Raw genomic sequence first — 15316 nt, 5'->3', positions numbered from 1 at the left:
CTTCAGTGCACCCACAGTATGAGGTTTTATAACTGCAGGAACACACTGAGCTGTTATGTCATAGAGGACATGCAGACGACGGACCTGCAGACAGACATTTGAACATGTGTGTTTAAATGTCTGTCTGTGTCCACACAGGTAGACACTGTGACATGGCACCACTGAGCAAACTCTCAACAAGGAACGCACAGTCACAAGCCTTAAGAGACACACAGAGCCCCATACATGCATGAATGCTTTCACACACAAAAGCACACATATGGACAAAAACAGACACCCACACACACACACATAGAGCGAGAGAGAAACCTCAAATAAAATGGTGCTCTTGAGTATGAGAGGATGTCTGTGTTTCTCTCAAACACTGAATCAGTGGTTCTTTCTTCTGTTTTTCTGTCTCTGTCTTATTGGTGTCTTTCTCTTTAACAATATCCCTCTGTGTCTCTTTTTCTATCTCACCTACTCATGTGAAAAGTCCCACATCTGGAACTTACAGACTGTGTTGCACCAACAAACATTAATTTTATCTCAGATTTAAAATGAACTAAATCCAGATGTTAAATTAAGCAGAGCTCATGCAATTAAAAGCTAATCTCAGTTTAGTAAATTCAAGTTTTTTGATGTAAACTGAAATTAGTTTAATCAGTATGAAGATGCTTCCTTATCCAAATTAAAATAACAAAACAGATTAAAAAGCAGACCACAGCACTGTAAAGAAAAAAGAGACTACATGGCAGGAACTGACAGACTTTTAACAGATCAACTGGAGTGAAAGAGATAACTCTATTTTGTTGAGTTTGTCCTCTAACTTTCTCAAGGAACTTGACTATTTTGCTTAATCCATCTCAAAAAGCCATTTTAAAGATCCTTTAACTTTAAAGATCCTTTAAACTTACACCTCCTGAGGTATGAGTTTAAAGGTTTAAAGAGAGGTTTAAATTTAATGTGTTTAATGTTAGGCTAGTTTTAATGTGTGGCAGTTAAACCATGATTCAACTGGCAAACAATTCATAACCAGGACACAAAAATCTCGCAAACAAAACTCTTATATATTGTTAAGTTTTGCAGTTGCATTCAAGGGACTTCCACATGAGTTACTCAAGCAGCAGCAGTTTGGTTCTCTCTGAAACCACAGCTCACCTCTTCCTCTTCCTTCTGCCCACAGAACCTGGTCAGCAGAAGTCTTTCAAGAGAAAGAGGTCTCTGATCAACTGGCCTTTCTGGAAAGGCTCCAACCCACAGCTGGATGGTCTGCCCCTGTCCCCGACCTCGCTCTCCCCCACTCAGGGACGGCTGTTCGGACGACCCCTGAGCTCCATCTGCTCTTCAGACCACGGCCTGCCCAAGCCTGTCATGGTGAGCCGAGTGCAGGTCGCATAGGCCAGCAGGAGGGGTCAGGACCTCGTCTGGAAGCGTCACAGGATGATTTGGGGTTTACAGTGTATTTGGGGAAAGGGAGATCCAATGGTATGTAGGGGTAGATTCAGATAAATAGTTGAATTTGTACTGTATTCTAAATTAAAGAAATAATGGACATGCTGGAATTGGGAGAGAAGTGAAACCCCAATCTGTTGAATAAGCAATCTAAATTGTTAACTCAACAAAAAGGTTTCTTCTTTGTTTTGTGCTCTGAGGCACAACATTGCTGGCCATTTGACCGCCTTAAGCATAACTGCTTCAAAGTGGCAAAATACCATTTTTAGAACTGGTCAAAATAATACATTAATGCTACATGCAAAAAAAACTGCATGACCTTTGCCCCAAAGTGGGCACGTCTGTAAAGAGGAGACTCTTGGTTAATCATAAAAAATATTTTAATTCAGAAATTTAGTCCCCTTCCCAAAGCGCTAGCATAACATGGTTGGTACCATGATGGTTGCTTTAGATCTACCTCTGAAACAGAGTCTGCTACAGCCATTAAAAGATAGAAATGTCAACCTAGGACAAGGGCGTCCGCACAGAGTTTACGCTATTAATTCAGTAGCTGTGAGAGGCCAAACTGGATCTACATCAAGCCCTCGATGGGTTCAAAAGAAATGAAATAAACCAAAGTTTGATTTTTCTATATTGCTAGTTAAAATTTCTGTTAATTTTTTCTAGATTTGTTTTAACCAAACTATTGAACCTTCCTAAATCCTCCTGTTTTTTGCACTGTGCTAAAATAACAGTCCTAACCCAGCTAGCTAATCTATATCAATCATTAGTTAGTTAGTTAGTTAGTTAGTTACCACTTTTCAAACATTAACTAACTTAAAGTGTGATTATAGAGGCCAATATGTTACTTCTACAGAAATCAAATTCTGATTCCAGTAAAATAGAGAATCAAAAACAGTTCAGGGACTGAGAAAGCTGCAGTTAATTCATTTAATCTCTGTGTCTTTGATTTCCATTGGTTTAAAACGTCACTGGACATCTGGTAGGATTTCTGAGCAATTAAGTCCGTCTGTGTCAAACATTAAATGCTTTCTGCTATTATGAGCTAAAATAACATGCAGAGTGGCTCGCTGCAGCTTTCAAGTTCCTCTGTTCCACTCAGAAAGAAGATAGAAAGACACACAAAAGAAGAAAACATGGAGAGATTTGATGGTGGTAACCTTCCATCTACTTGTTCCCTTTAGGACATGTTGGTGTTCTTGTACCTGGAGGGGCCGTACACCAGAGGCGTCTTCAGGAGGTCAGCTGGGGCCAAAGCCTGCCGGGAGCTTCGGGACAGACTGGACAGTGGGACCGATGACCCGGAGATCACACACCAGTCTGTGTTCGTCATTGCTGCTGTCCTCAAGGTAACACACACACACACACACTCAGCCACAGCTCACCCCCGTCTCAGTGGTTTGAAACCAGACAACAGAAAGCAGCATCGACTGATGTGCATCCAAAGTCACAAAGTCCAGACAGGATAATCTGTCTATGCACAGTCAGGCAGGCTGCCAGACACACACACACACAAGGTGCTCATTGTTCAGCATCCAGGCCAAACAGCCAGCACAGTGTCGGGCGACCAGGGAGCATCTGAGGTGGTTTGAGCTTTTGTGCACAGCTGATTCACCTCCTGTGTTTTACCTGTTTTCTGCACAATGAACACAGAATGAGCTTCACCTGAGACAAAAACAGTGTTGATGTTAATCAATTAATACACTGATAGAAAATTAGTTGATGCTAATTGTAATAATATCTAAAGTGCTATTTCTCAAATGAAAATACAGTGATGTGGCTGCAGTCATTAAATGGTGAATATTAGTAGAATAGATCTAGATATATATTCTAATTGATCCTTTGTAAGTCCCGCCCCTTTTCTCTCTGCTCCGAAACAGCTGAGCAAGCTTGGTAACTGGTGGAACCTCCCTCCCTCCCTCTCCTCCCCTGTTTCTTGTTCTTTGCTTCTATATGATATGCTTGTCTATGTTATTATTTTAATATCTATGTAAATATATTAGAAGTTTTGTTGAAGGTTGTTTGGATTAACATGTTTCATGAATTAAGGCTGAAATAAACCAAAAGTGAGACAGTGTGCAGGAGTTTTTCATTTTATTAGAACAAAAATACAAAACATTTGGTGGATACAACTTCTCAATAACAAAATGTGCCACTTTGTGAGCAATTAATTCGCATTACTTCTTATATTGTGAATCTGACATTATTTTTTGCATTTTATAGACTAAATAATTAACTTGAATCTTGTTTATTGAGCTCAAAAGCCTCTTTTTTAAAGAGAGACCAGAGCACAAATAACATTTACAATCATTAGCTGTAGCCCTCATTGTAAGGCGTGTTTGAGCTTGACTGATTCAAAAATCAATCTTAATCAATAAATATAATTTTTGCATGCAGGACTTCCTGCGGAACATCCCAGGCAGTGTGCTGAGTGTGGATCTGTACGACCAGTGGATGGATGTGATGGAAGGGGAAGGGGGAGAGGAGAGGCTGCAGGCTGTCCAGAGGTAGGAAATATATCATCATACATCACATTTAATGCTAAAACCCTACTGCTAATTTTAAAGTAATAATATACAAAATGTTACTGTCTCTTTCCCCCGAGCACACACACAAGTCAAACAGACGTTCATTACCCAGACGGGTGACAAATTAAAGGAAAGACCTGAATAAATGAATGTTCTAGGGACTTGTGGGGGCACAACACCTCACTGTGACAGTATGTTAGTTTTTCCTTTAATTTCGCACTGTTTATGTCTAGAGAGAGAATGAGGAGAGAGGACATTGCTTCAGCTCTAAAAGCAACAAACTAAAATAATTTTGCTCAGAAAAGTAAAGACACATGAAAGCAACAAAGAAAACGTTTGTGGAGAAAATCCTGTGGAGGCTGAGATCAACAAACATGACAACACACACGCACACACACTGTGAGAACAAGCACCAGGGACCAAGTGTTTCGTTATTGTTGTAGTTATTTACCTTCCCTCTGTCTGTCCTTCTTTTCTTCCATCTCTCAATCTTTTACTCTTGCAGGTTGCTCCACCTCCTGCCCACTGAGAACCTGCTTCTGCTGCGACATGTGATCGCAGTGCTGCACTGTATCCAAGGCAACGCCCACGACAACCAGATGAACGCCTTCAACCTGTCCGTCTGCATCGCTCCCAGCATGCTTTGGGCTCCAGCACCAAGTACACCCGAGATGGAGGGGGAGGGCACCAAAAAGGTGAGGAGGAAAACACACACACACAAACACACCATACGGAGCATTTTGGCTAATAGTTTGAAACAAACACTACAATTCCCCCATATTTTATCTCTGAATTATATCTTTAACCAAATCACACACGTTTTCAAGGCTGGTCTAAGTGATCTCCTTTTCATAAGTATAAAAATATATATTTTATAAGTGCACTGAGCCTCCACTGAAACTGCCCCCCTCCCCTTTTTTCTCAATTAATCAATTCACACATTTGTGAAATGTTAAAGAAAAGTGAAAAAAAAACTAATTTAAAAAACTTGTGAGCTCATATCTTCAATGTGCTTGTTTCGTCTTCCCAACAGTCGAAATATCTGAAGAAATTCACTTGACTTTATTTATCATATAATGCTGCCAGGCAGCCAGGGGAGAGTAAAAGACGTGGCTCTTGGGTAAAAAAGTCCCACCCATTACCCCTTATAAAATCACAAATTGCTGTTTGTTTGTTTTTTTTATATAGATTTAAGAAACAAGATAAAATGTGAAAATCAGTGACTCTTAGGGGTGCAGGTAGACATATTTGGGTACATTTGGACAGAGCCAGGTTAGCTGTTTGCTCATTTCCAATCTTTACACAAAGCTAAGCTAAACTAAGCTAAACTAAGCTAAGCTAAGCTAAGCTAAGCTAAACTAAGCTAAGCTAAGCTAAGTCAAACAACTGTTGGCTCCAGCTTTGCATTGAACACACCGACACAAGACTGATATCAATCTTGTCATCTAACTACTTAAGAAAGCGAACAGTGTATTTCTCAAAATGTCAAACTGAACAACAGTCTCAATATGCTGAGCTGCTACGAGTGTATGTGTGTGTGTGTGCTAGAGGGGCTTGCTGAGACAGTGTGCAAACTGAGGAATTTAACATTTCAGTGGAATAACAGAAGCAAACTGCCTCAGCGTGAGTGTGTATGTGCTACTGTGGTGTATGAAACACATGTGACCAGACAGACAGATGAGTGAAGAAATCTGGATTCTACTGACACAAACACACTGTGTGCACATTCATGTTCACATGCACATACAACCTCTGTCAGACTAAGAGCCGTTTGTCAGCAGACTGAAGGTTTCCCTGCGGATGTGAGCGTTGACCTTCGAGCAGGACCTGACCCACTAACACACAGCTGTAACACACACACACACACACACACACGCTCGGTCACGTTCGCATGTCATCACTGACGATCACTCATGAGCTGAAATCACAACATTTTTACACTGTGCTGAGCTTGAAATCCCCGAGTGTAGAGCAAGACTTGACAGGATAGAGGAAAGCCTTGCTTCAAAACACACACAAGAAAGAAAGAAAGGAAACTCTTTAAATCAGACTTAGAAAATGGATCATCAGAATGTCTTTTTCACTTGCCTTTCAGGACATCTGTAGTTCTTCACATAGACAACATAAAAGTAATCACAAATATATGGAAATAATGAATATACCGAAGAGTAACTGGTCTTTTAGTGATATTTCTTATTTTTCCAGATGCAAAATTGAATATATATTTTTATAACTCAACAGTGGAGCAAATGGTTCAGTCTTTCTCTCTTGTGTCTTGGCCAGTGAGGTTAACCTGAAATGACTTGGTTCCTCAGCGGTGGCTCCAGCCAGAGCCCACAGAGGAAGCCCCCTCGCCCATCATGTAGTACACAATGCTTTTTGATTTGTGGCCTATTTGGAAAGTCGCAGCAATTGAGTTACACACAATCTCTGTGGGTGGCTGGTTTGCTTATCTTTTCAAATGTGTGTGTCTGTATGTGTGTGTATGAGGTGAGGCGGTTGAGGTTCGCTGAGAAAACATTCAAAGAATTTCCTACAGAATCCAGAAGCCGAGTGTGTACTTTAGTGGAAAATTGTGTCGCTGAAACACCCCTCTTTCTCTCCACACACACACACACACACACACACACATACTTGTCAGCACAAATACATTCAACACCCGCAAATACCTAAATATCTCTTTCACAAATTCTCCCGAGATAACACTTTCCCTCTCGCACACTGCTTGTTTGTGTGTGCAGCCTGAGCACAGGCGGCATTTTTCTGGGAAAAAAAATAAAAAAAATAACAAAGTGAGATTTCGACATTTCCCTCCTTGCGGTCGGAGCCGGGGGCCAATTTAAACTGACGTGGGCCCCTGGTCGTGTAATGGCTAGTTTCCAACCTCGTCTGGAGACACGTGAGCGCTGAGTTTTGGCCAATTCGGTTTAGCCTCTGTGTCGCTGCCTCTTTCATGCAGCATATAATTTAAATGTTTTTGGCTGAACGTAGCCGTTTAGGAGCTTCTGAGGTAAATACAGCTTTAGTTTGTGTATTACTTAAGATGGAGACTGAGAGACAAATCATTCAAAAGAATGTTGTTTTTCTCTGGAGCTTGGTTTTTGAAATGTGGACCAAACTTTTACTTTAATTCTGTAGCTTTTCCACATTACTGTAACAGACAGTATCAAATAGAGGAACAAGCAGCTCGATAGACGTTTCTTTGCAAACTGATGACTGATGACCTCATAAATACTGAGAAATGACCCACTAACACACAGCTGTGGCACATCTCTATGCACACACACACACACACACACACACACATACCCTTGCACATGTGCAGATAATATACACTCTATGTCTCCTGCTGTGGTATAGTAAACTGTGGCAGTCATTGTAGAGAGTTTACTGCCAACCTGCACTCATGCTGCAGGTTTCTTCCTGTTTTTGTGACTGTTGAGAGAGTTAAAGATAACATCTCATTGAGTTAAAGAAGAAGCAGCAGTTCTGAATGGGCTGTTGATGGAGGAGTGAAAGTCTCCTGGATGCCCACAGGGTCTCTCTAACAGAGCTCCGTATCACGTAGCAGCTCTCTCAGAGTGACAGCGAGGAATGCTGAATGACTGATTGAAGGAGGGCAGGAAGGCTAAATGAAAAGAAAAGAGAGGGAAGTAGAAAACTAAAGAGAGGAAAGGAGGGGGAAGAATGAACGTGGTGAAAGCTATAGAAAGGAAAAGGAAGAAGTAAAAAAGATATATAATTGCATTGTGCAATCATCGTGTTATCTTTTCTTTAATCAATTCATCCATTAGACGTGTCAATAAGATAAATCAGGCTTGTTGACATTCTGGAGCATAAGGAATTTTTGAGTTTAGAAAAAAACTGCGTCCAGCACAGAGCAGGAATTTCACAGCAGCCACATCAACTATGGCCACCATGCCCCCTCAATTTGGCCTCATACCTCTCAAAAAATGATCTGCCCTGAGGCCACAGTGGCTTTCATGATCTGCTCACTCTGCCCCAGCTGAGTTTGACATTTCCTACTCTGCCTCTTTACTGTCAAATATATTTAAGACACCAGTGGTGGGTCAGATTTCGAGCCTGGTATGAACCGCTGTCCTGTTTTTGCGATGCAGTCATACGCACAGCAGAATGTCTGTCGGTGACATTCTGTTTTTCAGGAATGAAACAGTGGAATTTCATTGTGCTCTGACAGCAGACAGATGTCAGAGTATCAACAATATGTAGAGATAATGATATCTAACCTGTAATTAGAAACAGGTTTATTCTCTTGGAAGTGATTGGGGTGTTTTTCCCTGCGGCAAATCACTGACATACTTCTGTGTGTTTTTACAAATGGTATATGAGGTTGCAGAGCGAAAATGTTGTGGTAAGATGTGGAGATAGCACGACTCAGCAGTGTGGTTAATCTACCTGCAGGCTTCAGTAGTGTCAGGCCATGTAGAAGGATCACTGACAGATGAGATATTTGTACATTCATATTTGCTTGTTGCATAAGTGTATGCTAAATGTCACTGCTGGTTATGGGTAGCAGAGTTATTACCCATAATCCTTGTAAAATGTGGTCTCAGGCCTTTCATACAGCAGTCATTAGCACATGTGGTATCTGAGGAGAGGAAGAGAGATACAACCAGAAGGTTAATGTTGCATTTTATCTCTGGCAACAATTGTGGAGGATTAACTGTCCCTGAATAAAACTATTGTCAAACTTATTAAGTTATATAACTCCAAAAATAAACCTTTCATCTCATCATCTGTCAGGGAGAAGGTGAACAGTTCATTTATTTACTGGTGTTTGGAGAACACCATGAAATCCTCTGTAAGAGATCGTGCTGTACCCTTTCATCACTCTGCATTTTGACAGTCAGCATCATCTGTGAAAGCTACGACTAAGTGGAACGCCCTACCAGACAACATTAAAAGTTACAGTAACATCAGAAGCTTTTAAGTCAAATTGAAAATCTGCTTAAAGCTACTCAGCTCAGTAACCACTGACTCAGCATTTCACATTGTTTGTACTCCAAAATCCCTGCTTTTGCTTTGTCAAAATGTAATGCTGTGTCATCTTTGTCTATTCTGTCACAATGCACACGTTTCTGTAGTTCCACACAAATAAAAAAAAAATGAATCATCAGTAGTAGTTTCAGTACACAGCAAGAAACTTTCATATTGTTATCCAAACTTTGGTCCAAGCAATGAAATATATATCCTTTATTAACTGTAACCAGGTAAAAGCCTCATTCAGATTAAAATCTCTAGCTGGTGACCTAGTCAGGACGGCAGCATTAAACACTGTTGCAGCAATTGGCACAAACGATACCAAAACACAAACATATGAAAAAATACAGTCATCAGTATCCTGAAAAAGAATAACACTCTGTTGAAAATTATTTAAACAGCTTACCTCAGCAGAAAAGGATTGAATGGTCTTACCACCCATCACACTCTATAGTTTTTATAATAATAATAATAATGATAATAATAAGCAGAAATTACAGAAATTAAACAGTGTAGGCTGGTTGTGCACTGTTTAGCCAGACAGACTCTTCTTCTAAACACTGAGTCATGTAACGCATATGGACAGCATACAGACATGGAACAGACAACATCTGGTACAACAAACAAACAAACAGGGAGGCCCTGAAGTGTGTGTTTTCCATCGTGTCACAGAGGCAGAGCCACGACAGGAAAAGCAACTCATTTATAAACACAACATGAAGATTTCAGAGGAATTTTTCCACAAGTTGTTAGGGAGGATATGACTCCAAGTGTTTTTGAGTGGTCCCGGCATTAGCCGACTATTTGTGTCATAGGACGTCATATGTGTTTAGTGAATTTTGTCTGCTTAGTTTAAAAGGCGGCGGTTTCAGCCAAGAACTGTGATTTGTTTTAGGAAAGGCTCCAACTGGACTGATAATTCCCAAAAAGCGCAGACGCTGTCGGCATGCTTCAAAAGTTCAACTGGTCTTTGTGTCGACTCTCTAAGAAAACAGTTCATATTTAAAATTTGCAAAATGCACAGTTCCCCCTGTGGCATTTTACCTGTGATTTTGGGTATTTGATCCTAAATATGATGAGAAATATAATAATATGCATTATTTTAAAGCACAAAACTACTGTCAAAAACTCCTACACTGTATCCATCTGTCTTTGTCAATCAACAAGCATTTGAGCAAATGATAATCAAAGCCAACACATGATGTCATATATTATTATCAGGACATTATGCAGGACTGGGAAGATGGAATGCAAATACTCCCGTTGCTAGAAGGTCGATATCAGTGCAAACAAACACAAACTTTTCTCAGGATGATAAAATGGAACACACACCAAAATACAGCTTTGGACAGCTGTTAGGAACTGATAACATACAGTTATTTAGGTCAGGATTTCTTAAAATGAAGGCAGGCACTACAGTACAACTTTTGGTGTGTGTGTGTGTGTGTGTGTGTGTGTGTGTGTGTGTGTGTGTGTGTGTGTGTGTGTGTGTGTATGCATGCCTACGTGTTCCACTTAGCAAAGTTGTGAGTTTACTCAACATGCTGTGTCGACAAAGACACTTGGAAACTTCTTGCTGAATTACAGCTGAACTTTGGCTGATTCCCTGAAGAACTGCCTCAGCAGATGAAAGTCTGCGTAAACACCAAGAGAATTACATTTTCATCCAACTGTATAACAATGAAAATGAATGGTCTGCAGCTGCAGTGAGGCAGGGAAAAGTCAAAGTGTTCGTGCTCTAAGCAGGTGGTGCTTCTCCCTGCAGGTGTGTGAGCTGGTTCGCTTCCTCATAGAGAACTGCTGCAGTGTCCTGGGAGAAGACGTCACCTCGCTGTTCAGAAGCTTCAGCCAGAAGAGCAGCAGCAGTGACCATGGATCAGGTGAGAACTGAGAGTCAGCAGAGGAAAGGATATGAATAGATGATGAATAATAGAACTGTTGAAAATGAATATTTAGAATATTTTCAACGCTTTACTTTGCCATCCGACAGCCTCTTCACATGGGAAAAGTTCAGCTCTATACGCCCAGAGTCTCTCCAAACCAACCAAAATCCATAGGCAAAATCAGTCAGTTTACCTCTCAGAGCACAGAAGTTACTGGTTTACTGCTGCTTTGATATATTGGTTTGTTTGTGTTATTGTGTGAATTCAGTAAATTCAAAATGTCCTTTTGATGCACCAAAGTCAAACAATAATGCAAACACACTCGCAGATTGAGGCAGTGATAGACCAGCAGCTCTTGTGTTCTGTTAAATTAAAATTATGATTTCACCCATGGAGTTTGGTGGGTTTGGAGAGCGATTGCATTTATTAGGAAAGCTTGTATAATGACGGTTTCTTGTCAGAAAGGGTTGTCTAACAGCAAAGTAAAGTGGTGAAAACATTCTAAATACAAAGTCAGAAATGAAGCAGAACTTTGGACAACAGACAAAAACAACATCGAGGATTGGACATAGTTCTTAATGAGGGTCATGATCAAGGTCAAAGTCTTAATCAAAATGTCCATGTGGCTAAACAATAGTTCTTTAACTTCTTGTTTTCTGAAAATGATTGTTAACTCACAATGCTCTAGTGTGTTACACCTCAAAATATCGTAACACATGTATGTGTGTGTGTAATTAAATAGCCAAGGCTCTTTCAGGTTCGTTGATTAGGGTCAGAAGACCGACCTGCAGTAATTTCCATGATTGCCGGGGTCACAGGGGCTGATTAATGGATTGAATCTCCTCATTCATAAATACCACAAATTTTCTTCCTGGTACTATAAATATCCACCAAAGGTCAAAGAGCACACAGCAGTCCCCTGTTCTCCTCGTCTCCAGCAGTGAACTGTCTCTCTGTTCATTTAGTTCAGGGGTCAAGATTCTTTTCACGCTGCCAGATAACTAAGAATTTGTTCTAGACAGCATTAATATATTTAGTTTCAGGTTCTCCTCACTTTTGCATTAAAGTGAATAAAATAATAAACTTACGGGACGTCAGTTGGCCAGTTGGATAGAAGTCCCTTTAATGTGGACCAGGACACTAAGACTACACACTGCTAAAAAATGTGGTCACATGTGGCCCCGACAAATGCGTGCTCAATATGACTTTGCTGCATTCACACCTGTACTGATCTGTCCACTTGTGATCGGAACACCCAACACTCATGTTAATTCCAGGTCTGAACAGTCTCGTAGTATATTTTGTTTGCTAAATTATTGTGATTTTATTGTGTATTAAATTCTTTTTATCTGAATTTGATGATTCCACAGTTAACCACTTGTTTTGTCCATGTCTCATGATAATATTCTTTTTCTTCATTTTCTTTTATTGCTTCATCTTCCTCCTCCTCTTATCCTCCCTTTCTTTCCTTTCCATCTTCCTCTTCCCAGATGTGTCGTCCTTCCAGATGAACGACTCGTCCTATGACAGTCTGGAGAACGAGCTGAACGATGACCCCGAGTCTCCCTACCAGGAGCAACTGCCCCTTCGTGACAAAGACAAGCCGGACAGCCGCAGTCGCGATTCTGTCATCACCCTCAGCGACTGCGACCCTGATCCCGATCCTGAGACTGACCTCTTACTGCAGCTCCCCCCGCTGGCCAGACCCAGGAGGTTCAGTCCCGTAGTCCGACAGCCTCGTGCCCGCCAAGCCAACGGTGCGTCGCAGGGTCCCAGGAGGCTGAGAAGGAGTTCAGAACCCGCCCTGGCAAGCACAACGCCCTCAGGCGCAGTGACTGTTCACGCCAATAACCACCACTTACCAGTAAGGAAAGCAAGCTATGATGCTGCCATGGAGGGGGAGGGGGCAGAGGATGAGGTCTTTTTGGAGCAGGGGCTGAGTGGGCTGCAGCTGAAGGAGGAAGAGGAGGATGGATGTGAGAAGGGAGGAGCCAAAGTCCAGAACGGTGGACGGCGGAAGATGAAGCATGCCCCTCCGCCTCCGTTGCGACTGGATGCCAGCTGTTCCAGTCTGTCGTCTCCAGCGACCTCACCCACAGGCTCCTCCCTCAGCTCTTTAGACTCCGCCTTCTCACAGTACTCTACTGACTATGCCACCAATGGGGCACTTCCATTGGCTGAGCCTGCTCCTCTCTCCCCTCTCTTTCCTGGACGTTCACCTAGGGGCTCCCCTCCTCAGAGAGAAGCCCCGCCTCACTGGCCACAGCCCACCCAACCTGCTCGGACCAGCCAAACCCCCTCCCATCCTCATGGCCTCCACCCTAACACGTGGCTCAAGAAGGAGCGCCGCCTGTCACTAAGACAGCCTGATAATGGACACACAGAGGAGGACTTGCCTGTGGTAAACGGGAAAACCCACCCGACCAGTAACGGCTACTCCACCGGTGCCCAGGAGGCTGCGATGACAGACCGAAACTGCCGACGGAGGTCCAGCAGTCCTCCGTCCTACCAGCAGGCTCTGCTGCAGCTGCAGCGTAGCCGCTCTCCATTCTACAGGGGGACAGAGAAACCTCTGACGGTCAGAGAGCTGAGACAGCTCCATGACCAAACCTGTACCTACAGACCCCCATTCCCAGCCTCCCCTAACACCCCCAAGCCACACACAGGAAGTGAGGTTACACAAAGGCTGGCGAGAAATGACTGTGTGCAGCCCCCGCAGGGGGTTTTTTACGGACAGAGCTCCACCACTCTGGTCCTCCAGAGGCAAAAGTCCAACTCTCTAACTCCAGCCATGGAGGAACACAAAGGGAGGAGCACCCTTCACCTCCCCCGCCGAGCATCTGAACCTGCCTCTAACCCCGCCTCCAATCTCACGCTGGACAGACCTCGCACTTCAAAAGGTCAGTCCCAAGATGGCGGCCTGAGAGTGTCAGAGGTGGACCCCAACCACACAGAGCCACGCTTTTGCCTTTCTCCCTCTGCCACCCGGGCTGTAAGGGACTACTTTTCCTCCCAGGGTCAGGAGGATGCAGACGCCTGCCTGAGGAGGAGTCAGGAGGTGGCCCTGGCTATTGTGCAGGGGAAGAGGGAGTGGCAGAGCAGGCGGTGCAGTGACCCACGAGTGGATGAATTTGACCAGCTTTTTTTTGCAGAAGAGTCGTACGTGTAAATAAAAACTTTGTACAGACAAACTGTGTATGAGAGACTAGTTTTTATCTGACATGGTCACATGTGTACAACTGTCTTCAGTGTTGATGTGATGATATTCCTCATGTGCCCCTTTTTCCTTCTGGCACCCAATGCTGCCCAGTACCAAAATGTGTTGGAGTTTACTGTAATGGTACAGCCAAGGTTTAAGATTTTAAAGGTACAGATATGCCTCCTCCTTCAAACCTCATCAAGATGAAGTTGTTAGTTATAATTCCCAATATTTTGCAAAAAAAAAAGTTTAAAAGCACTTTCATGTATTTGACAGTGACGTTGCTTTACAGCACTGCAGTTGAGGGTCCCCAAAATATTATTTATGAAGCAGTGATGCCTGATTCTGTGAAACCATCACAGAGAAGATGGAGTTTAATTGGACATCTGGATCTGTGAGCAGTCTGTTGTCAAAAGAGGTCAGCGTTATAGCTTTTGTGCCAAAATCTGGTTCTTCTGAAAAACTTTTTTTTTTTTTTCTGGGAGCGCGTCCTTGTTTTGCCTTTGGAATGTGTTGTTGCTTTTCCAGCACTTGAAGAAAAAAAATGAAGGAAAAGGAGTTTTTTCATAAATGAAAAAGAAAGAGCAAAGAAGCCTTTTTTTCGTTCTGTTGGAGCTTGAAAAATGAAAGGATTCTTTTAATCAAGTCAGCAGAAAATCCACAAAGACATGCGAAATTAAGGCAAGGCCACACTTTTGTTGTGGGTTTTTAGCTGCAAAACATTTACAAAGAATTTGTCTAAATCTGCATGAAAATTAAGTATTTACTGTAGATTATCACAGTTTTCTTTGGGACATCAAAGTCACATTTTTTAGGGGATACAAATGTTGGCACAATAAAAGTTAACGCTGCTATCTGCAGCAGTAATGACAGCAATATGGTCACAACGACTGCTATGTGTTCATGCAAATACTATGAACATGCTTTTAGCTTTATCTACAACACCTGTGATGTTTGCTGGAGTTCCTGAGGAGGAGGAGCATTTTAGTGCAGATGCCCCCGCTGTACATACTTATTCCTTAAGAAAACAGAACATCTTAAACCTTTTTACCCATTGCATCTGTAAAATGAAACACTTTTCCCCATAGACTGAAATGTTTCTCTGTCTGCATCAGTGAATCGATATATTTATTCATAAAGCCGAGTTCCCAGACACACAGCACGCAGTGTTGTCCTCTGTAGCTCTGGTTTATATCGCTGTGACCTGGGAGGGAGGGATGGGGGAGGAAGAAGGAAAAACTGTTGGTTTGTGTGTGTGTGTGTGTGTGTGT

The 15316-nt window shown here is 42.3% G+C and overlaps 1 protein-coding gene across 2 annotated transcripts in view; it reads left to right on the top strand.

Moving 5' to 3' along the window:
* arhgap20 (Rho GTPase activating protein 20) overlaps positions 1 to 14687 on the top strand; it is a 71816-nt gene extending 57129 nt beyond the window's left edge. For both annotated transcript variants that reach the window (XM_084724912.1, XM_084724913.1), the window contains exons 10-15: positions 1166 to 1356; positions 2619 to 2783; positions 3832 to 3941; positions 4468 to 4657; positions 10729 to 10843; positions 12337 to 14687. In XM_084724912.1, coding sequence (XP_084581038.1) covers positions 1166 to 1356; positions 2619 to 2783; positions 3832 to 3941; positions 4468 to 4657; positions 10729 to 10843; positions 12337 to 14015 — 2450 coding nt within the window. In that variant the 3' untranslated portion in view covers positions 14016 to 14687. The remainder of the gene's footprint in view (positions 1 to 1165; positions 1357 to 2618; positions 2784 to 3831; positions 3942 to 4467; positions 4658 to 10728; positions 10844 to 12336) is intronic.
* Positions 14688 to 15316: the final 629 nt, after the last annotated feature.

The sequence above is a fragment of the Lutjanus erythropterus genome, chromosome 8 (genome assembly GCF_056507025.1).
Source record: "Lutjanus erythropterus isolate fLutEry1 chromosome 8, fLutEry1.hap2, whole genome shotgun sequence".
In the NCBI taxonomy this organism is placed as follows: domain Eukaryota; kingdom Metazoa; phylum Chordata; class Actinopteri; order Lutjaniformes; family Lutjanidae; genus Lutjanus; species Lutjanus erythropterus.
The sequence above is the reverse complement of the archived record's forward strand: the minus strand, read 5'-3'. Positions and strand labels throughout refer to the sequence as shown.